The sequence below is a fragment of the Muntiacus reevesi genome, chromosome 5 (assembly GCF_963930625.1).
Source record: "Muntiacus reevesi chromosome 5, mMunRee1.1, whole genome shotgun sequence".
Classification (NCBI taxonomy): Eukaryota; Metazoa; Chordata; class Mammalia; order Artiodactyla; family Cervidae; genus Muntiacus; species Muntiacus reevesi.
This window is the reverse complement of record NC_089253.1, coordinates 77720633-77744929: the sequence shown is the minus strand read 5'-3', so window position 1 is coordinate 77744929 and position 24297 is coordinate 77720633. Positions and strand designations below refer to the sequence as shown.

The window sequence follows — 24297 nt, the reverse complement described above, 5'->3', positions numbered from 1 at the left end:
TAATAGAACATGTTACTCTCTCTTAAGGAAAGAAAGCACACTCTTGAGGGTGTGCTTTCACAGCTAAGAGTGAACATTCTTGGCTGTTAATAAGCATAGTGATAAAGCAGAAAAAATAATACTCTTTTCATTACTAGCAATACATTCTCCCATTTTCTACTCATAAAGGCAGGGAAGTGATAAAGACATGAAGTGTCCTGGATTTTCATGGATCAACAACAAAATAAGGAGTAAAGGGTTGATTTATGGCATTAGCAAAGAAACCAAAGTTAACACTTACTTTTGCAAAGGCTTCAAAAATGTCAAAGGAAGGTGGCAGCTGAGAAGCATCCTGTATTTCTTCTTTCATGAAATGTTGAAATGTCAATGCAAGTTGCCTGAGGCCCTCTTTCTTATCTTCAGTCAGTTTGTTAATATCTTTTTTAAACAGAAAATAAATAGCACTATCATACAGCGAACTTTCAGTGGATAATTTTCAGGTATTCAATGGTAGCTAATAAGCCAGAAATTTCCTGCCCTAGATTTCATTCTAACAGAGATTAGATGTTTGGCAGAAAACAACAAAATTCTGTAAAGCAATTATCCTTAATTAAAATTAAATTTTAAAAAATGCCTATCTTTTTATTTTTTGACAGCTACAAATCATTACATACACGTTATCAGTTAAATTCTGCCAAATGTCATCTACAAAATAAGATCAAACACCTAGCAAAACAAAATACACACATCCACATGAAAAAACAGTAAAACCAAAATCAGTAATGATGTCTGTTAGCAGATGCACATGCTCAAACCACCATAAATGCTTATTTAGTCAGTGAATTTAAGAAGACTTTTTCATGAAACAATTTACAATCAGGACATGACTGATTACCATTATCATTTTAAAGGCAAAAAAAACAGAAAGCAAAAATTGACAAGTTTAGTTAAATTAAGCTCAAATTGATGATATGTGTCAAGGAGAAAGTCTATCAAGAAGAAAACATGGATCAACCAAAGAAATCACATCTTCAAGTTCTTTAAAGAATGAATAAACAAGATACATAAGGTTTCCATTCAAACAGAAGGAGAAAGTTTCAAAGCCAGTATCACTCCTTGAAAAGCTCAGTTTCATTTATACCACAAAGGGTTGTGAAGGCTAAGAGTGCATAATTCAATTAAAAACATTTGGAGCACTTCACTTAAGGCAGCATGGATGACACTGCTACTGAACAGGGCCACTATTCATAGTAAAACTCACTTTAAGAGATGTTAATTATCTTGCAGTAATATAACAAGAAAAAAATGACTAATTAGTTCTCTATTAAAACTTGAAAACATACATCAAGATGAACTACACCATTACTCTGTTGCTCATGTCAGGTCTACATATTTTCTTTAAATTACTTGTGCAACAGAACAATTAAGCCAATGATTTCTTAAATAATAATTTATTGTCATTGGCACTTAGGATTCCATAACCATAAATCTGTACTAGATCATCTTATCTGTCTCCATCCAGAAATATTAAACTGTATAGCACATTTACTCCACAAGCTCTTGCTATTTTTGAGCTGAAGTCATTTGCAACTTCACTGAAGAGGATCTGTGCCAATATGGAAGAAAAATAAACCTTACATTCACTAAACACTCAGATGCAAAGCCTCTCAGTGTTCAGGGAGGTTGGCCACTGCCATGGCAGTTAAGGAGCTGAACAAGACTCAGTGCTGTCAGAGAGCCGAAGTCATCGGTACCTTCTATTTTCCATATTATCTAAAGGACCAGTGAGCCTAAATGTTCCTTGGAGCTCCCCTATTCATATTACTGTTTGTTCCCTGAAATCAAAAAGGAGCCAAAAGTGGAAGAAGAAAACAACCGAGGGGAAAACAGAAGTGAAATTATTTTGTCAACTTGACTAAGGGTCATACTCCCCTCACTGCCTAACTTAAGACTCCTCTATGGCACTTCACAAACCCCTCTATGGCCAAAGCTATCCTGGAATAAATTAAATAAGCTAATGTGTCAGTCTCCATAAAAACTTGAAAAGGTTTGTTGCCTCACAGAGACAGAAAAACAAAGGCAAAAATAAAGCAGCTCATTAGCTCAGCAATTAAATTACAGAACTTTTAAAATGCTGATAGACAATCACTTACTTGACTCCAGATCATAAAATGAGTAAAGTTTTTCTGATTCAGAGGGTGTTTCTTGCATCTATGAAGAAAGAAGGAAAACACCAAAAACAATTTAAAGTGTTCCAATATATACATGAATATGTTTAGGTATCTTTAGATATTTAAATGTAAGTCTGTTAAAAACACAATTTTCTGTATATTCCTTCTCTTCATCATATTAAAATGTGTTGCAACTTGACCCACCACTTTAATTTCTAAACACAAAATTCTTTTACAAAACGTTTCCATACTTTTATTTTTACCCCAGTTCTACCACTGACTTGGGTCATTGCAAGGATTTTATTATTAATTATTACAGAAAAGCAAAGATAGATGAATAAAAATAAGAGTTTATTACAAAATGTGCAACCTTGGGCATGTTACCTAACCTTGAGGCAAAAGGAGTCAATTTCCTTATGTGAAACACACATAAGAAGTAATGTAACACTGAGTTGTTGTGGGATAAAGTATGTTTAACATATAAAGCAATTAGCACATGGCCTGGAAATAGTAAGTGCTCAATAGATGGGAGCGATCATTATAACTACTTTCTATTAGATTCTGACTCAGTAGGTTGGGGGTGGAGATTGAGAACTAGTACCTTGGGTGATTCTGAAGCAACCTATTTATGCTCTAACAGTGGTTCTCTATCTTTTCGATATTAATAAAGTTGACAAAGTTCAGACTCAAATATCATATTATTATACTTTTAATATAAGGTAATTAAAGGAATGCATAATAACAAAGTTGATTTCAATTTACTAAAGCTTTGAAATAAATTTGTGTATTATTGAGTTTAGTTCAATACAGTATATACATGGGAAAATAGCAGTAAGTATATGTGACAGATGTTGTATAATCAGTCCAAAGACAATACCCATTTGGTATTCTAAATTCATTTTTTAGTACTGATGTAGCTGATATAAAACACTGCACTGGTTTTAGGTATACACTTATACATTCCTAAAAACCCCTATAAAATTTTATTGCCAAAAAAGTTAATAAACAACAGGACAGAATAGAGCTGAAGCTTGCAATAAAGTGATACATGCTAAAGCCCTGGGAAAAATAAAAGCTGGAAGGTATTACCACAGAGTGATTTCATAGAATCCACTAGCCACTTTGGCAAAGTAGGAAAAGGGATGGGAGAAACAATTTCAATGGATGTTAGCTTTAAAAAACAAAACAAAACAAAACACTCTTCCTTCAATCATCTAATTAAAATCTCACTTGAAGAAGCAACCCAAAAAATGATATATTGCCCTGTGCATTAGTTCTCAGTAGAACAGCAATAAAGGCAATGTAACAGGAATCACTAACATCTCATGCCCCAAACATAGCACCTTATGTCTCCATCCCCAGGAGAACACACACAGGGCCTTCAAAAGGGGGGCCATGTATTTCATCGCTGCCACCAATGCTGGGATTAATAGAAAATAGCAAGTTTTGTCTTAAGATACTCCCTGGAATAATCCACCTTCTACTTTAATACAGATTTAAATTTAGCCTTAAATATGAATACTACATGCAATTGCAAGTGCTTATGTTAAAACGCAAGCATATTTCGCAAGTTTTATACTCACAAGTTTGAAAACAACTCTGCCAAGTAGTCGGACAGAGTCAGGAGGGTATCTGGGTTTGCAGCTTTTAAGGCATTTGCATTCTCGCTTGTGGTCCTGCCAAGCTTTTTTCTGTTAAGACAAGAGTGAGGAGGACATATAAGACATAAAAATTTAACTTTCGTTTATATGGGTTTTGAATGTTGAGAGTCATCAACATTAACTTAATTTTAATAGCCTAAATATAACTGCAAATAGAAAAGGAAAGCAATATTCTAATACTATTACTGATCCAGGATTTAGTATGCAAATATCAAGCATGGACATCAAAAGCTTCCATTTCACCTTTATCCTTTATTTGCCCCATGGTTATTACCTGGCTGGTAGCATCCAAAGAAAGAATGATTATGTCTTTCTTAATAATTCATAAGATAGTCTCTTAGGTGATTAAATAGGATTCCTTAATAGACACTGTTTTGAATACAAAAAGAAAACATCACTCCAAATTAGAAAATAAAACACACGGTTCAGAAAAATCATAACAGGACAGATAGCTATCTGAATTTCTGTGCTGCTATAGTAAGTAGAGAAATATCAGGAGGGCTAACAAAAATTTTAAAAAACAGAAAATCCTTCTGTTTTTTAAGATAACATAGAAAGGAGTTATTAGCTAAAATGACCAAAGGCCATTCTTACTCAGAACTGTCTTGGTTTATTCATGTTGTCCTGGCCCAATTATTAACATTCTGAAAAGTGTGGTTGGCAGGATAAATTACACAGTCACTTAGCCCAGAGTCCTAGCCATGTGCTGGTGGGGCTGAAGAGACCACAGAGCCAGTCACCAATATCGAAACACTAGGAGGAAGAGGACTAAATGGACAGACATTGTCCTTGAGTCTGAAATGCCATGACTCCCTTTATACGGGATTGCTTCTATATGGAAATACAATCCAGAGTGTCTAATATTTAACCCTGGTGAGAGGGAGACCACTAGAGCAAATATCTAATACTTCTTTTCCAAATGAGAGCTGTAAGTTCTATCTCTGAAATGCCTGATGCTCACATTGTCTTCTTTCAGAGATTATAAATCTGCTTCCCAGATGCTGGGCCTATGAAATCCCCCTACAGGAGGTCTCTCTTTTCCACTTAATAGCACCACATGCAGCATGACCAAAACAGTAGATGCAGCTACTCTGAAACTGTGACTCAGATTCAAGTTCAAGCCAGCATTTTGCTCAGAAAGACTGCCTGTGCCAGGATGCTGGGTGAAGGTACGGTTTGTCTACCACTCTCTCCTGGTAAACCAAACCTTGGAGACATTGTTTACAAGGGGTACATCATTTCTTTTATCAACTCTACTCACAATTGCCTCCTTTCATTCCTTCTCATTCACTATGGCAATGCTCTTAATGTGATTTTTTTTTAAGTATTTATACTATGTGTGTGGGTGCTCAGTCGCTCATTCGTGCTCCACCTTTTGCGACCCCGTAAACTACAGCCCGCCAGGCTCCTCTGTCCATGGGATTCTCCAGGCAAGAAAACCGGAGCGGGTTGCCATTTCCTACTCCAGGGGATCTTCCCAGGGATGGGACCTGCATCTCTTGCATCTCCTCCATTGGCCAGTAAAATCTTTACCACTGTGCAACCTAGGACGCCCCATTTATACTTGACTCATTTCCAAATAAAAGTGAGTGTTTCAAAGAGAGGTGAGTAGGAGATAAGACTGTAAAACTAGAAACAAAATGTAATGTTAAAATTATGGGGGAAAAACTATTTTAGCATTACTTAGCATTCTACAGTGTGCTAGACATATGGCTAAGCAATTAAAAAATATTTCTCGTGATTTTCACAATAATCCAAATGGTAGATATTATCCTTATATTAAATATGATGAAAGTAAGGCTCAAAAGCTGGAATCTAACTACCAAGCTACATAAATATACAAAGAGAGAGTATAAATTCTTAGTAAGCTAAACAGGAGAGAGAAGTAATGATCACGCTTGTGCGCTACATTTATATGAGTTGCCTTACAGGCAAGGCAAAAAGAAATCATAATTCTCATCTGACAGAAGAGAAAAACACACAGATTTACCAAGTATTAAATCACAGGAGGGATTTCTTCCAAGAATGCTAATAAGTATACTGGACAATGTCTTCGACAATAGCTCACAACACAATGGCCTTTCATAGAACTGCTTCTAATGTCAACAGAATATAACTCAGTGAAAGAAAAGATTTCCGTTGCTCAGGGGGCTAATCCTGTACTAACAATTAGCAAGTACCAATGTGCTGTAAGATCCCTAAAATTAATATGGTTACACTGTCAAGTAAGTTCGAAAAACATTTCATATTATAGAATCTGCTTAGAGAGTCAAAACATTTTTAGCCTACTAAAAGTTCTAAAATGCTCTGTATTTAAGAAACTTATATAAATAAGTTAATACAGAGTTTCCCGTTACTGTTATTGCCATCCTTTGGGAAGTCAGGTTGGAGTGTACTGACTCAGAGATACCTATACACTTTCTTTCCTTCAGTTGGTCTTTGAATGAGGATGGGTAAGCAGACAAATTCACAGTCATTCTCACTAACAGGAAACTAGAGCATGGATATTTTTTATTATTGATTGAGGAGAAAACCATAGCTTTGGTGCAAGAGTTTTCATTTGGTATTCAAAGTGTCTGGCTGGAAAAGAACTGCAACTAGTAAAATAAGACTGAGATAATGGATTAAACAATCTTAAGAGCAGATTTTAATTGACACTTAAATATTAGAGATCACCCATAACTTTCATGTTAAAACCTACAGTTTTGAGCAGCTCAGCCTTTTGGAAGCTTACCAGGGAAAAGTAACTATAACATGTACCCCAGGTAATAAACCAACAGATCTGTTAGATGACATTATTTAGAATGAAGCTTCTAAATTTTAGAAAATTCTTGTCAAAAATGACTTTATTTCTTTAACATAATTAAAATGAGTTTTTATTCTCAGTGATAATTAGAAAGTAGACAATATATCTTTTAAGGCTATTCCTAGATCACTGCTCAGAAACATTGGACAACGTACTTATCTTCCCACTTGCTTCAGCAAAAAAGAAGTTCATTATTTTTATTTTAAACCAGATCTACATAAATATGTAAGGTAATCATACCATTAGAAACCATGATACTAAAAACCATGTTTTTAAAACATTAATTGTAGGCTTAACATAGGCTTACTAATAGAAGCAAACCACCAGAAAAGGTTTAAAAAGAAATCTTTTAAGCAACTGCTTAAAGAAAAACTCACAATCATGCAAAAACATTAGGCATTATATTCACTCTACAAACTTTAACCATGGAGTGCAGCTCGCCAGGCTCCTCTGTCCATGGGATTCTCCAGCCAGAAATACTAGAGTAGGTAGCCATTCCCTTCGCCAGGAGATCTTCCCAACCCAGGGATTGAACCCGGGTCTCCCATATTGCAGGCAGATTTTTTATCATCTGAGTCATCAGATGGAGACCTCAAGGACACATTAAATAAGGACACATACACATTACATATCTACCCCTTTCTCATAGATAAGCCCTTGAACTACTTTTTCCTATTTCCTTCTATTACTACAAATACAGGGTATAATTAAGATTTTATTCACAACACTAACTGTAATGTTTTCTGTTCTCATGGTTGAAAATTAACAATAAAGTATAATAAGCACAAATTAGCATGAAAGACAAAGGAAATTAAAATACTGAATTAAGAAACAAAGGCAAGGAGAGAAGAATTTTAGATAGGGCAAAAAAGAAATTAAGATGCCTTTGACTCAATTCCATGTATAAGTACGTGTATGACTCAAAAACAACTTCAGAGTATATACATTTTCATATGTTTTCTAGTATTTATATTGACTCAGCACATAAACTGATGAACTAAACCCAATGGTTTTCAGCGGGAGTAATCCTAATCTTGGGAGTTGTATGGGCATTTTATTGAGGGTATTTTGTTTCACACAATGCTTGGGGAGCACCATGGGTACTTACTGCTCAGGAGCCAGAAACGCTAGACATTCTGCATGCTTAAGACAGTTCCATACAATGAAGAAATGTTCCAAATCCAACAGGACTTGTAAATGTCTGATCAGACATTCTAGAAAGGTGACAAACTTGTTTATAATTATCTGAGCCTAGAAGTAAACCACCTTTGTTTATACAACAACATTTTTACATAGCTTTAATAGCACTGAATTCTCTAGGGAAATTAAGGTAAGATTGCATTTAAGAATTAAATGCTACAATTATTCAATATTTCACAAAAGCATATCACTGAAGCCAAAAACAGTTTTGGTATGTGTATTAACCAATAAAACACATTTTCTGATCTGCATTTTGCAACTTCCCTTTTCACAGTGACTCTGTACAGGTACAAGTATATGACTTCTTAATTATGTCTTAATTACTTCTTAATTATGTCTTCTAGTCTAGTCATGCCTGAGCACTTACACACAAAAGTATATATTATTTTAAGTTATTTTAATGTTCATTCTCCTTTATGTTCTAGTTATGGAATTTATATTGATATTGAATTTTGAAATATGTAACTAGGTAAACTGCATTACCTAAGAAATTTCATTTCAAGATATAAAATAACTGTCTTAGAAAGATGGAGTTAGGCCTGAAAGAGCTGAAAACCCCAGATCTAGAACAATGTTACAGTTACACATTCAACACACACATAAGAAAATATTTTAATACACAGCCTGGGACACATCCCACAGAGTCTCACTACTGCTGAGATAGAACAGGATGTCTAAATTGTTTTTAATCACTGTGGCAGATTTCATGTGCAGCCAACGTTGAAAAACCACTTGGCTAGGCTAAATTAAAAAGGAGGTCACTATATACACAAGATAGATTAAAACTATAAAATACTATTCTCTACTTATAATTAAACTATTGCCTTATAGGAATTAACATTTTTATAATAATGAGGTGGGAAAAGAGTTTCTAAAGCTGGATATAAAACCTAGAAATGATAAATGAAAATATGTATATGCTAACCAACATAAAAATAAATAACTTGTATATCAGAAACAAGAAAACCTAACACCTCAAATATGGTTGAAAAGTAAAGAACAAACTAGAAAAACAAAATCTAAGCTATATATGTGGATAGTGTTAAATGTCTCCAAAATACACGGAGGTCTTATAGAATAACTAAAAAAAATGGGTGAATATTTCCATAAAATTAGGGGGGGGGTAGTGAAAGACATGAAGAGAAAATTTATGCCTAAAATAGGAATGCCAATAAACAAAAAATGCAAAAAAACCCAGTGATCAAAGAAATGCTAATAGACACAAAATATGATAGGTGACCCGTTAGTGTGCTAAAGATAAATTAAAATAACTGTATTCAAAAGTTTATAGGGTGTAGGCAAGTGAGGGCTCTCTAACTTGTCATTAGAACTGTAAGTTTCCCTAATCCTTCTGATGAGTGTTTAGTAGAGAACATCAGAATTTTTAATGTGCATTTTGCTGGCATAGAAGTAATATTATAATGTGATTAACCCTAATTTAAATGATATACATAAGTAAGCTGAAGAATGCTCACTGTAGATTTGTTAAAATATTAGAAAATTGGCACTAATTTTCCAGTTTTTCCTATAACAAAAAGCCAATTTTCTTCTTCCCTGTATAGTTTCCCAATACTGTTATCTTTTACAAATATCATATATTATATTTATAAATAGAAGGAAACAAAATTATCTTTCTTATATCTGTTAATGGTGATTCAGGGGGAAGCATTTTTATATGAAAAGAAAAAATTAAAATCACTGTTAATAAACACAACTTTTTAATATTTGTTTATTTTGGAAAACCTGGTTGTAACTCCAATAATACTTTAAATGTATTAATTTTTAAATATTAAAAAAAATGCTTCAAAAAATTATTTTATAACACCAAAGAGATCTTTTGTAACACAAAGACTCAGAAAACTCACCAATTTTTAAATATTATTATTTTATTTTTGAGCTTCCCATGTGGCACTAGTAATAAAGAACCTGCCTGCAAATGCAGGAGACGCAAGAGATGCAAGTTCGATCCCTGAGTTAGGAAGATCCCCTGGAGTAGGAAATGGCAACCCACTCCAGTGTTCTTACCTGGGAAATTTCATGGACAGAGAAGCCTGGAGGGCTACAATCCATGGGGTCACAAAGAGTTGGACACGACTGTATCATGCATATAAGAGGTGTGCAATAGATATCTGATGATTTATTCTAAAATAAGTACCACTTAGGAGATATAATTTACTATATATTTACCACTGTTTATTTTAAATTTAGGCCATCCAAAAATATCAGGAAAATCCCTAACAATTCTTGCTCTGACCAGTCTGAGATGGTCTTGATTGCTTAATTATGAAAGGAGAGGACTGATGAAATGTTAGGACAGAAAGAAAACATCCATTTATTTCTTCTTTCTTACACAAAATAACCTTTCCACTATTATCATAATGCTTTCATCCCTGAGTTGGACACAAAGCCACTACAGCTTAATAATCCATTTAAATACTATTTAACATTGACTTTTGGTTGGATTAAATACTCATTTTAGGGCAGCTTATTATTTTGTGGGATAGCATGTGGGAAGGGTCAATATATAGTGAGCCCAGCCTGGGTAAAATACATCTAATTTACAACTAAGGGCTCACTAGACATTTATTCTGTAACCAGACTAGATTCAATCATCTCTAAGGCAGCTTCTCAATGATAAAAAAAAAAAAAATCTATGATTCTGTAATATCCATTTCTAACAAATATGTGAATTATGTCAAAAAGGCATGAAATCTCCTCGTGCATGCACGCTAAATAAGCTTCAGTTGTGTCGACTCTTTGCAACCCTATGGACTGTAGCCACCCAGGCTGCTCTGTCCATGGGATTCTCCAGGCAAGAATACTGGAGTGGGTTGCCACGCCCTTCTCCAAGACATCTTCCCAACCCAGGGACCAAAACCGTGTCTCTAACGTCTCCTATATTGGCAGGCAGGTTCTTTATCACTAGTGCCATGTCAAAAGCCCCTGAAACCTCCTCATGTGAGACTTATGAAAATTTGGAATGGTATTTTCCTCAGATTTGGGATCATTTAAAGGTAAAGGAAATTGGCTTAAACTGTGGGGGGAAAAAAATGAATTCTTTTAAGCCAGTTTATTCAACAAGTTCATTTGTGATTGATAACCTCTATTAGCCACAATTAATAACCATTAATATGCACAATCATCTACAGTTTGTCTCCCATGGGCAAAACTTAGGATATTTGAGTTGCCATGTGACTTGCAGGAAAGAAAGAAGACCCAACAGTATTCCATTCACTTGCAGACCTCTTAATGGCAAATAAATAATATCCTCTTCATGCTTCAAATGTAGTACACTAATGAACTGCAGGTTGACAGATGCCTGAAGACCTGAAAAGCTGGAATCTGGGAAAAGAAAACTGGAAAGCTAAGCAGTCTGTGTAACAAGCTACAGCTGACTGACAGGTATTGATTAAAATCTTGCATAAAATCTCCTTAGAGCACGCTAGAGACCTCGTGATAGACATTAGACTTATCACTTTAAAAGCTTTTTGGATGCTGTATCAAATGTAGAGCAAGAGTGCCTTCCCACAGCCTTAATCAAATTAGACAGATAGGGCCAAATATACAGACAGAGTAAGGCAAGAGGATGGTCACAGGACAAGAAGTTGACAAAATAAATAAATAATTACTCCTTAGGAAAATGGGGATTACAGCCTCCTGGCTAATTGAGGAACCTCACAAAAAATAACAACATGTGTCCCAAAGTAAGTCAATCACCATCTAGTACAAGGTTCAGGTCAAATCCATTCTGACACCTATTTTTGGAAATTTTTATAGAAACAGCCACATTCACAGCTTACACTCACTCTTTTCATAATACAACATCAGAGTTGAAGAGCTGTGACAGAAATCTTACAATTCACAAAGCATGCACAAGGAGGTTTCATGCCTTTTTGACATAATTCACATATTTGTTAGGAATGGATATTACAGAATCATAGATCTTTTATCATTGATAAAAAAACAAAAAATATTTATTATCTGGCCCTCCACCAAAAAAGTTTGCCAACCTCTGATCTACTGAGAAGTCATACCAAGACGGAATGATGCAATTGATACATTTTATCCGGAAGGGCAAAATAAATAATTCTCTACACACTTTCAATTTTCCTTGAAAGAAATCTCCATGCTAGATTAATTGAAATGTCAATGCTGAGTTCTAGTGGAACATGGCAGAGGCACATGCATTTTATCTCCCCAACACAAGTAATCTACCAAGTTTTTAACTCCCATAGTAAACCAGAAGGGCCATCAGAGGATGAAGGGTTTAATCTCTTTTCTGTAAGTCAGAAAGTGAGGATAAGAGGACAGGCTAAAGAAACAAGGCAAACGAGGCTGCCTCAAAGTGGTAGGTAAGTTTTTGAATTAGTTACCTTCAAAATCTTCAACTCCTGCCAAGCAGAACTCCAACAAGAATCTGGAATTGAAGACGATGTATGGGGCAGAGAATGGGATTAAGAAGTGATTAAAGAAGAAAGTATTAACCAGAAATCTCTATAGAAGAGTGTCCCAAAACGTCTCCTTACTACTGGCATGATTTTGAGTAAGTGGTAGAGTTGAATGTAATGCTACAAGTATCTCTGATCCAGATCACTGCTTTCACTTTCTGCTTGGTCTTCCTTCCCTCATGCTTACCCCCTTATAATGGTTTCTTCAAACAATAGTCTCATTCTCTGAGTGGCTTAAGGTTATGATCACTTTATTAGTGATCACTATTTAATAGCTGTGTAGTGAGCAATATTTTTTAAAGAATGAATTAAGATATAATTATATTACAGTAAAATGTGCCCATTTAAGAGTACAGTTTGATGTGAACAACACCAAAATTAAGATATAGAATGTTATTACTCCCAAAAGTTCCTTTGTGGGCCTTCACATTCAAGCCCTCCATCCCCAACAACCAAAGATCTGGTCTCCATCATTACCGACTAGTTATGCCTGTTCTAGAACACACTACTGCTCTCCATGTGGCTTTACTGCCTCTATAAAGTGTTTCTGAAATTCAGTCATGGTGCTGCATGCATAAACAATTGTTTTTTATGGTTGAGAAACAGTAAATTACAGGTATATGTATGTGTATACACACACACACACACAAATACAAATACACACACACCTACCTAGGAGTAGAATGCTAGGTTAGTTGGTAAGTATACATTTAACACTTTTAGAAAACACCATACTTTTCCAAAGCAGTTATAACATCTCACATTCCCACCAGCGGAGTATGAGGTTCCAGCTCTTCCACTTCCTTGTTAGCACTTGGTATCGTCGGTCTTTACCATTTTAGCCATTCTAGTGGGTATATAATGGAATCTCATTGTGGTTTTCATTTTCATATCTATGATATGATATCTCTGACTAATGATATTGAGCCTTTTTTCTGTATATCTCACTGAAGCGTCTATTCAAATCTTTTATCCACATTTCTGGATTATCTTACTATTGAATTGCAAGCACTGTTTAAAAAGTATAGATACAACTCTTTGGTCGGATATATATGAATTACATTTTCCCCAGCTTGTGGCTTGGCTTTTCATTTTCAACTTTGATCTAGTCCACTTTACCCATATGTCTTATATAGTTAGTGGTTTCTGTGTCCAGCCTGAGAAACTTGACCTAGAAAATTCAAAGATTTTCTCCTAAGTTTTCTTCTATAAGTTTTATAGCTTTGGCTTTTACATTTTTTTTTTAATTAGTTGGAGGCTAATTACTTCACAACATTTCAGTGGGTTTTGTCATACATTGATATGAATCAGCCATAGAGTTACACGTATTCCCCATCCCGATCCCCGCTCCCACCTCCCTCTCCACCCGATCCCTCTGGGTCTTCCCAGTGCACCAGGCCCGAGCACTTGACTCATGCATCCCACCTGGGCTGGTGATCTGTTTCACCATAGATAATATATATGCTGTTCTTTCGAAACATCCCACCCTCGCTTTCTCCCACAGAGTTCAAAAGTTACAGCATACTAACACATATATATGGAATTTAGAAAGATGATAATGATAACCCTATATGCAAAACAGAAAAAGAGACACAGAAGTACAGAACAGTCTTTTGGCTTTTACATTTAAGCCTGTAATCTATAAGAGACTTTGGTGGGGGGGGGGGGGGGTGCTGTATATATATATCAATTCTTTTCCATATGCATATCTATCACTATTTGTTGAAGATCATCCTTCCTGATTAATTCTTTATGTGGTGTATGTTTTCATTTTGATGAACACTTGAATTCATTTATTTCAGCTTGTTTTCAATATTAGGATTAAAAAACTTAAATCAGACACACACACAGAAGACTATCCTTTCAACACTGAATTACCTTGGCACCTCTGTAGAAAATAAACTGGCTATATATGTGTGGGGTTGTATTTATGTTTTTTAAATTGTTCTATACATTATGATGTTCCGACATCTTAAAAATCTTTCTGGCTGGGGAGAGACTACCCATCCCAGAGCTAGCCAGTTCTTGTGCATGCGTATTAAGTCACCTCAGTCGTGTCCAACTCTCTGTGACACTGTGGACTGTAGCCCACCAGGTCCTCTGTCCATGGGATTTGCCAGGCAAGAATACTGGAGTGGGTTGCCATGCCCTCCTCCAGGGGATCTTCCTGCTCCAGGGATCGAACCCACATCTCTTATGTCTCTTGCATTGGCAGGTTGGTTCTTTACCATTAGTACCACCTAGGAATAGACAGCAAAAGGCTCAGCAGAGAGCATGCCTTTGATATGCAAACTAACCAATCAGAGACCTACCTCTCCATCTGCTTTAAAATTCAGAGTCAGGTACCAGGCAACTAGAGACCACTCTTATAACTCAAATCTCCCTGGAATTATTCAAATTAGCCAGTCTGAAACTGTTTATCTTACCCTTCCTCGCCTTTCCTGTGGAAACCTTAATAAAAGCGCTAGCCTCTAATTCCCCCTCTCTTCTCCTTTCTGCCTCCTTACCATTCTGAGGCTCCCCCCATGTGATGCCATGTGGCAATTCATGCGCCTGTTTCTAGATATATGAGTATAATAAACTGTTTTTCCTGAGCTTCTCCGAGTTCCCTCTTGCAGCCACAACTACCTATCACAGAAAGAACACAGAACAAGGCCTATTCCTGAACTCTCCATTCTATTCATTGTACCATATGTCTATCCTAAAACCACTGTCTTCATTACTGCAGCTTTAGCATAAGTGTTTAAATCAAGGGCTCTACATCCTGAAACTTTGCTCTCCTTTTAACAAAGGACTCAGTTTAAGTCCTTTACATTATCACATAAATTTTAATCAACTATCAATCTTTGGGACTTTGAGTAGGATTGCACTGAATCTGAATCTAGAAAGTGATATTTTGAAATCACTTATTTGTAACTTTTCACTGATTTTGAATTTTTAAAATTAAAATACTTAAATTTAAATTTTGTGTTCTAGAACAGCATGCAATTATCATTAACTTTGACAACATAAGAGTAAAGGTGCAACTAGCAAACTATGGAAAATGGAGTGAGAGAAGAGGAAAGAGTGGGAATACTAATATCTTCACCTTTAAAGTAGGGAATCAAGAGATACTGTTTAGAATTGATAAAACATAGATGGAGGCTTGCACACAATGTTTAAAGTTACAAACATGAGAAAAAGAAATTTAACCTAATAGACATATAATAGTTATCACAATTCTAACACAGCAAAAGCAGATTTTTTTTTCCACCTAAAACTGGGTCTGTTGCACTTGCTTCCCCATGTCAGTAAAGAGAATCATCTACCCAGTTTTTAAAGCCAAAAGCCAAGGATCACTCTTGATTCTTCTCTTTCTGATCCCCATGTTCAATTCCCCTACTTTTTTTTCACAGTCTAATCCCCCGCAATCTGAGCAAGAATATCCAGTTGCCTATTCAATACCTCCATGCAGATGTTTAATGGGTACAGACTAAACATTTGTATATTATAATTCTCCTCTTGGAACCTGCTTTTCACTAAGATTTCTGTAAGTCACTAATTAGCACCACCATTCACCCAAAGTTACTCCAGCCGGAAACTTAAAAGTTGTATATCTGATTGTTCTTTTTGTCTATAACTTCTTACATCTAATCTATTGACAAACTCTTTTAGCTACACCTGCAAAATATGTCTCAAATTCAATAATTTCTTACCACCTCTACTGCTACCACTCTAATCCAAGCCATCAGAGCTCTTGACTAGACCAATGCCTGACACATGCTGAGTTCTCACCTTGAATGAATGTATGAATGAACGAGCATCCATGAGCAAACTCAGTCAGTTCTTCCTTCAAAAGATATCTCAAATCTAACCAGTTCTCTTTGCTGTTACTACTCTAGTCCTATCCACCATCATATAGCAACCAGACTACTACAACCAAATAGAGAAACCTCTAATTGGTTTCTCTGTCTCTACCCTGGCCTCCTATAACCTGTTCCCACAGCAGCCAGAAAAATTCCTTTAAAATTTCAATCAGACCATACTACTAACCCCCATTCCCTTCTCCGAACCTTATAGTAGCAGTTCATCACACAGAAAACAGAATGTTTACTTTTAGCCATAGAAAACAACAGCCTCATAACCTGACTCCTCCTATCTCTCTAATCTTACCTCTATAACTCTCTTTGTTGTTCATTCTGGTTCACCAGATTGCCCTTCCTTTCCGTCACTGAACACGCCATATTTATTCCTGCTTTTACATTTGATGTACATCCAACCTGAAATTTCCTTCTCCAATATTCACATGTCTTGATTACTTCTTTTAGGTCTCCACTCAAATGCCACCTCCTGAGAGGTCTTAAATAGATAAATATTTATATCCCTATAGACATGGATTGGATATATCTCTTTCTCAGTGTTATGTATTAGATATATAGAGAGAACTATAGGTATATGTATATATGTGTATATGTATATACATATACACATACAGATATAAAAATAGACTCCTAATCCCCATCATTTTCTCTTACCCCCTTTATTTTAGGCATAAAAATAAGACAATACTATATATCTGTCTCATAAGGAAAATGAAAGCTCCATAAAGGCAAGGATTTTCTGTGTCTTGTTCAATGATACTGTGTCAGGGAGATGGGAGGGAGATTCTGGAGGGAGGGAACATGGGTACACCTATGACTGATGTTTGACAGAAAACAATAAAATTCTGTAAAGCAATTATCTTTCAATTAAAAATAAATCAGGTGGCAAAAAAAAAAAATATACTGTGTCAGAGTCAAGAAAAGTCCTGGCATCAGCACTACTATTTGCTGAGTAAATTAATAGATGAATGAATGATCAAGTCCTTCAAGTCTTAACTCATTGGTCTCAACTGCAACTGCTTTTTTTTCCATACAATTAATTTTTTTAAGATCTTAATTTTTAAAGCACTTATAAGTTCACAGCCAATTGAGAGGAAAGTACATAAAGTTCCCATGTATCCTCTGCCCCTATGCACATATAGCCTCCTCTGTTACCAACATCCCCATCACAGTGGCGCATGTGTTAAAACTGATGAACTTATGTTGACACAGCATTATCACCCAAAGCCCACAGTGTACACTAGGGTTCACTCTTGGTGTTGAAAATCCTTTGTAATAGGGGTTGGAAGGTTATTTTTATATATGTATAAAATATCATTTTCATTTTTTTATATGAATTCATGAATCTGTTTACATTCAGCTTCTTTTCATTCCTCTAAAATGACAAGTTTTTTCCTACTGCAATGCCTTTACATCCACAGTTCCTTTCACTTAAAAAAAAAAATCTGTTCATGGCTAATTCATGTCAATGTACGGCAAAAACCACTACAATATTGTAAAGTAATTAGCCTCCAATTAAAGCTAATTAATTAATTTTTAAAAATCTGTTCCCAGACATTTCCAAAACCAGGTACTTTTAGATTCCAGGCCAGATGTCACCTCTATAGGAAGTCCCTCTGTAACCACCCATGTAATAGCAAGTTAATACTCGGCCAATTCATACTCACTTATATTAATACAATCATGGCATTTGTTACTGTCTCCTCACTCCTATAAACTTTATAAAAGTCAGGGCCTTGTTTACTTGGTCATTGCTAACTGCCCACCACCTTAATCCCAATTTAGAACAGTGACTAGCTAGCAGGTACTCAATAAATATCTGTTGGATAAACTCTGGAAGAATGGAGGATCCTGACATAGCTATACAAGAAGAGAGACAGGAAGGAGATGCCGACATAGGTAAGCTACATTCCCTGTCCAACAGAGCAGGAAGTTAATAGTTAATACCTACACTGGTGAATCAAAAAATATTACTATGTCTCACTTGTACATGGAGTCAGAAAAAAAAAAAAAAAAACTTATAGATACAGAGAACAGACAGGTAGGTATTTGCCAGAGGCAGGAGACCAGAGAGGAGGTAAAGATGGTCAAGTGACACAAATTTGCAATTTATAAGAATTAAATAATCCCTGGGATGTAACGTACAGGATGGTGACTATAGTTAACAACACTGTATTGTATATCTGAAAGTGATAAAAGAATACATCTTAAATGTTCTCATCACAAAAAAAAACATTATAATTTTGATGATCTATCAAATATGCACCTATCAAATCATTATGTTGTACATCTAAAATTAACACAGCATTAAATGTTATTTATATTTCCATTAAAAAGAAATATTACTACAGACATTATTTAGAGATGCTGTAACTTTTAAAATCTAATTCAACAATTATCACTAATGAAAGGTATTCATTCATTCATTCATTCATTCACTCAACAAATTATACTACATCAGCAGAATACAAACTAGTTTCAGGGGTTAGGAAAGAAGGGAGTGACATTTAATCCAAGTTCTAAAGGATAAATAGAAATTCAGTAGCTAGGGGGAGACTTCTGGTCTAGGTCCAGGAACTTACACAGTCAAAGGTCCTGAAGTAAAAACACAGTAAAGGCTGCAAGTCTGAATTTCATCCTGAGGAAAAGGAGGGCCAGGGTCTAAAACTGGCGAGTGAGAGATTATGCTGGCACTTCCCTGGTGACTCAGAGAGTAAAGAATCTGCTTGCAATGCAGGAGTCCCAGGTTTGATCCCTTGGTCGGGAAGATCCCCTGGAGAACGGATTGGCTACCCACTCCAATACTCTTGCCTGGAGAATTCCATGGACAGAAGAGCCTGGCAGGCTGCAGTCCATGAGGTCGCAGAGAGTCCACTTCGCAAAGACACAACTGAGCAACTAACACTTTCCCTAGAAAAAAATAATCACTCTGGTTCCTGTGTAGAAAATAGAATTTGGTAAGAGATTAAAGACTGCAGCTAACCTTGGGAAAGAGATCATGGTAACGTGCACAAGAGTAGTTGTAGAGAAGCTAGGGAGAAGTGAGCCAATGCAGACCTTCAGGTGGTAGAATAAGCAGAACATGGTGGTGAATGGGATGTGGGGTCAAGAAGAATGTAAATCAGAGATGATGACACCACGGCACCTGGGACTGCTAAGTAGTTGGTAAGATTATTTACTAACGTTCAAAAACACAGAGTAAAGCAGCTTTGGGGGAAGATAATGCACTCAGGTATAGATACACAAGACTTGAGACACCTAGTGAGGTGCCCGTGAGATGTGGGTCTGGTGCTCGGAGAAAGGAAGAGGCTGGAGATGGAGTCCTGAGAAAAATTAATACACAGATGCCAATTGAAGCCATGGGAGTAGAGGGGATCATTCCATGAGCAAACATAAAGTGAGATAAGAAAAGCTCAAGCCTGCAGAACGCTGTAGAAACCTGAAGTTAAACATGATCAAATAATTTTAACCTTTATACAGTATTCCCTTTTTGTTCACAATTAGACATGAAGCCAACTTCTCTATAGAGCACCTAGTGCATATCCTAGCAGCCTGGAGCCCAGTCTGGCTTTCCTCATTATCATCATTTTGGGTTTGACAACTCATTAAATCACCCTGCTAAGTGCTCACTAATGTGGGATTCATCAAAAATGAATCAAATCATTCTACAACTAAACATCAAATGCAAACTCAAAAATATAATTCACATTTTTAAAGAGCTCTATAATTACCAACATAAAATAGAGCCTCTTCCTGCTAATATAGTACTTTTAAAAAGTAGATAAACTGCAGTTTGATGTGGTGCCTAGCTGCTTATTTTGCTCAGCACTTAATTCAATTAGAAATGTACATATTGTGAATCAAATTAAATCCATCAGAGATGAAGTAATAATTGGTGAACCTGTCTGAAACTGGTTTATTTGCTATCAATATTACAAATTATGAGAATTTTTGTAAGAAAACAGCCTGCTCCTCCTCTTTGACTCATAACCATCAGTGATATTCTGGTTACACCAATACAGATATAACACTGGATCCCATACATAAGCCACAACCCATCTATTACAATATCTGACACCCCATAAGAGAGTCTACACAGAAGAATATAAACATTTCTGTGCATAGCAGTAAATATGTACATATGTGTATACTATGTATGAAACACATACTAACAGTTTTAATGTATATTCTCCACTCACAAAACAGAGATTACCTCTGAAAAACAGAAGTAGGAATGGGGGAAGAACACTGGAGGAAGACTTTTTACTCTGTATTAATCTATAGTATGCTAACTTTTATAATGCAAATGCATTCTGGTTTCACTTATGTTTAAAAATGAGGTGTGGAAAGTGATGCCACTGATATCTTTCTTATGGACTCAGGGGACATTACACCCAGTACCACCTCAGCCTCCTGTGGACAACTCACTGATGCAATGGCCCCACACATCAAATGCTAAGCTGGTGAACAAAAGTTATGTCCCCCTCAGGTAAACGTATTATAGATTTTATGTTATGAATTCACATCTTCTCTATCAATTTCCATTCCAAGTGCTCTTGTTCATTACAGTTCATAGTTCAGTTTGTCAGTTTAATTTTGTGCTCCTTTGTAGGTATCCACAATAATTACAGTGTTTAATGCTGTACCTTAAGGGTGAGTTTAACAGAGCAGTTTAAATGCATATGTTCCGGCCATCCTCTGACTCCCACACCAGCTTTGGGCACACACTCCATCCCCCACCCCTCACACACACAAACATATGCACTAACTGTGTTATAGATGGTATCTTTCATCTTACTAGCTATTTTCCCATTACCTTCTACAGTATCTGACGATGACATTATTATTAATGCTACAGTAAACAGCTAATATATGTGGTAAAAATACACGCACTATAATGAATCAAAATGACAAACCTACCCACCAGACTGCCTCTACTCATTCTAATCAGATAATGGGTTTTGCTTTTTTGTTTCTTGAGTGTACTATAAAAGGAGGGAGTAGCACTGGGGAAAACATTCATAAAAACAAGGGAAAAAATAAAAGTAAATGTTCAGGTCATTGAGAGCAGAAAGGAAGCTTATCAAGAAAATCTGTATCAAGTAACAGGATAATTCATTTGTTCTATATACAGTCTTCTTAACTTGAAGTTCCCTGAAACATGCACCTCAGTTTCACATGAATAAACTATCTAAACCATCACCATGGACAGCCTTTCTACAATTTATCTTGCAGAAAAGGGGTGGGTTTGTTTTCATATTTTGCTTTTTGTTGCTATTATTGCTCATGAACTTCTACAACTCTGGCATCTTTAAAATTCGGATAGAATTTTTGGTTTACAAAATGAGGTATAGCACATTCAATTGATTTTCATGTTCCTTATTTTTATTAGGAAAATGTTATTTCTAACCTATTTCTTGTATTTTTTTTGTTTGCATTCCTTGGGGATGTACTCATAAGGATGTACATCCTTATTAAAAATAAAATAAAGGTCAGGGATAAAAAGGAGATTACAATAGAAAATGGAAAGCTACAGCTAATCAGAATGTTAGAGCAAGAATGAAATTCAGGGTTAGAAGAGACATTAAGAGTTTGGATTCTGACTACCTGGATTCATTTCACAAACTGCAGAGCCTACAAACTATAGAATGTCTGGCAGGCTGCTTGCTATTCTACACCTCAGTTTCCTTAACAGTAAAATAAGCATAATAATAATAGTTAGTCCTTTGAAGATTCTTGTTAAGAATAAATAGAATACAATAGGGCATGGCATATAGTGGATGTCTAATACATATGAGCTCTTAGTAGCACAAAACAGGAAACTAAGGCCCAGAGAGATTAAGTGTTTCCTCTAAGATAATTTAATTGGACTGACAGCAGAATATTATTAAAATGGGTCCTCTAATTTTTTTATGTTTCAGTTTCTTTTCCATTTAGAACACTCTAGTTGTAGTCTAGAGAAATTACTTTCAAAGGAAAAAGTGATATAGCAAAAATCCTTCAGATAAGCACAGATTTAAAAGAAGGAAAAGAGGAATTTTCACATGTGTGTGTATATGCATGCATGTGTGTACAGGTATGCATATACACACACACATATACACACACAACAAAATAAGAAGCCAAATGTATGGATGGAAGGTGGGTGACAAGTGACACAAACATAAAACCTCCAATTAAGACTTTTATTATGACACAATTCATTAGAGCATAATTACATTTCTTATTAAATGATTAATCATAAGGTTAGAAGAAAAGGTCGTGCTGAATGTTAATTATACATCCTTTAAAGAATTTCAAAGATGTGAACAGCAGTACTCTCACAGACTGTCAGTTGTTGCAAATTAAAGGCACTAGGCATTATCTTTGAAAATACAAACTATATATATCCTTTTACTAATCAATATAATGTGGAAGAATCTGTCCTACAATTAATTTGCACAAGTGTGCAAAAATGTGCACAAAAGGATGTTTATTGGTGTACTACTGGCAATACCAAATATTGGGGAAAAAAATCATACATTCATTAGTGGGGAAATTATGATTGTGGTACATTCATGTAATAGAGTAAACAAAATGATAACAAAAGTTGTTCTAGATAGATTACTAAACGAAAAGACAAATCAAAGTATACAAGAATCTGTGCCAGAATAATCTGTATCTGCTTTTTAAAACAAAAGATAAAGATACATGAATGTGTTTGCACAAAAAATGCTTCAAAGTTACGCAAGAAACTTAACAGCGGTTAGCTCTGGTAAATGGGATTAAGGTCAAGAAGACAAGAAGATGGAGAGGAGTGAACATTTAACTTTTCTTCAATGACATACGAGCTTCCCAGATGGCTCAGCTGGTAAAGCACCTTCCTGCCAACACAAGAGATGCAAGAGACGCAGGTTTGATCCCTGCATCAGAAAGATCCAGGGAAAATCTCTGGGTTGGGAGAAAGACATGGCAACCTGCTCCAGTATTCTTGCCTGGAAAATTCCATGGACAGAGGAGCCTGGTGGGCTACAGTTCATGAGGTCACAAAGAGTCAGACACATATATATACACACATATACATGCATATATTTATATACTATATAGAGTTTATATATTATATATATGTATAATTTTTGCATATACGTATATGATTTTTAAGTTGAAAGAAAACAATGTTACAAGAAATAAAAGCTTATGAAGAAACAGTTCAACAGGCATAATGGAGAACAAACTTAAGAGCAGAGAACTTACATACAGCAGAATTCTTACCTGACACTTCGCACTGCAGTATTTGGCGATTCGGCACTGAGAGCACCGCATCAACTTTTCCTTCCTGTTAAAGAATAAAAATAAAGTTAAAAAATAAAGCTCACATTAGGAAATGAATGAGAATCTCATATGGCTGAAGAAAGAAAGAAAACGTAAGTCATCATGCTGACACCAAGATGCTCCACTCACTCCATCTGTATAGTCCACGAGACTTAGATTTTCGCAGTGGTGAACTTCTTTCAGTGTGAGACTAGTGACTTTTTTTAAAAAACTAGTGTTCTTTTTTAAAAATTGTGGTAAAATATATGTAACATAAAATGTGCCACTTTAACTATTTTTAAGTGCATAGTTTTAGTGGCATTAAGAACATTCACATTGCTGTGTAACAATCTCCACCACTAATGTTCTTTTTAACAAAAATTTAATGAAAATACAGAGATTCCCACTTAGGCAAGAAAAATCACTTTAATAGAGTTTTTAATCTCTACATACAAAATTCAGAATCCAGTCTATCAACTAACTCAAAGTATCCTATGCCTTTCAAATATAAAAACTGTCCAAGTTTTTATTTAAATTTATCATGTAGGTTAGTTGTAATGTACTCTTTCTAGGAAATGATTTTTAATTTCCATTAAATTCAATTACTACTTTCAACATGCTAAACTGAGATACACCAAAGTTATGTCCCCCTAGGTTGCCTGAGGAAGAAAAAAGTCAAAACAAAGAAATATCTTATTATAAAATGAAACAATAAATTTGATGATGAGACTCATAGTGACAAATAATAGACAGGACTGTGCGTGCATGCTAAGTCACTTCAGTCATGTCTGACTCTTCACAGCCCCATGGACTGTAGCCTGCCAAGCTCCTCTGCCCATGGGATTCTTCAGGCAAGAATACTGGGATGGGTTGCCATTTCCT

The 24297-nt window shown here is 35.6% G+C and overlaps 1 protein-coding gene across 2 annotated transcripts in view; it reads right to left on the bottom strand.

The window, feature by feature from the left end:
• The window catches only part of SMYD3 (SET and MYND domain containing 3), a 701156-nt gene that overhangs the window by 524982 nt on the left and 151877 nt on the right, over window positions 1-24297 (bottom strand). For both annotated transcript variants that reach the window (XM_065935584.1, XM_065935585.1), the window contains exons 2-5: window positions 23377-23440; window positions 3734-3841; window positions 2133-2190; window positions 281-417 (exon numbers count right to left, since the gene is read on the bottom strand). In XM_065935584.1, coding sequence (XP_065791656.1) covers window positions 281-417; window positions 2133-2190; window positions 3734-3841; window positions 23377-23440 — 367 coding nt within the window. The remainder of the gene's footprint in view (window positions 1-280; window positions 418-2132; window positions 2191-3733; window positions 3842-23376; window positions 23441-24297) is intronic.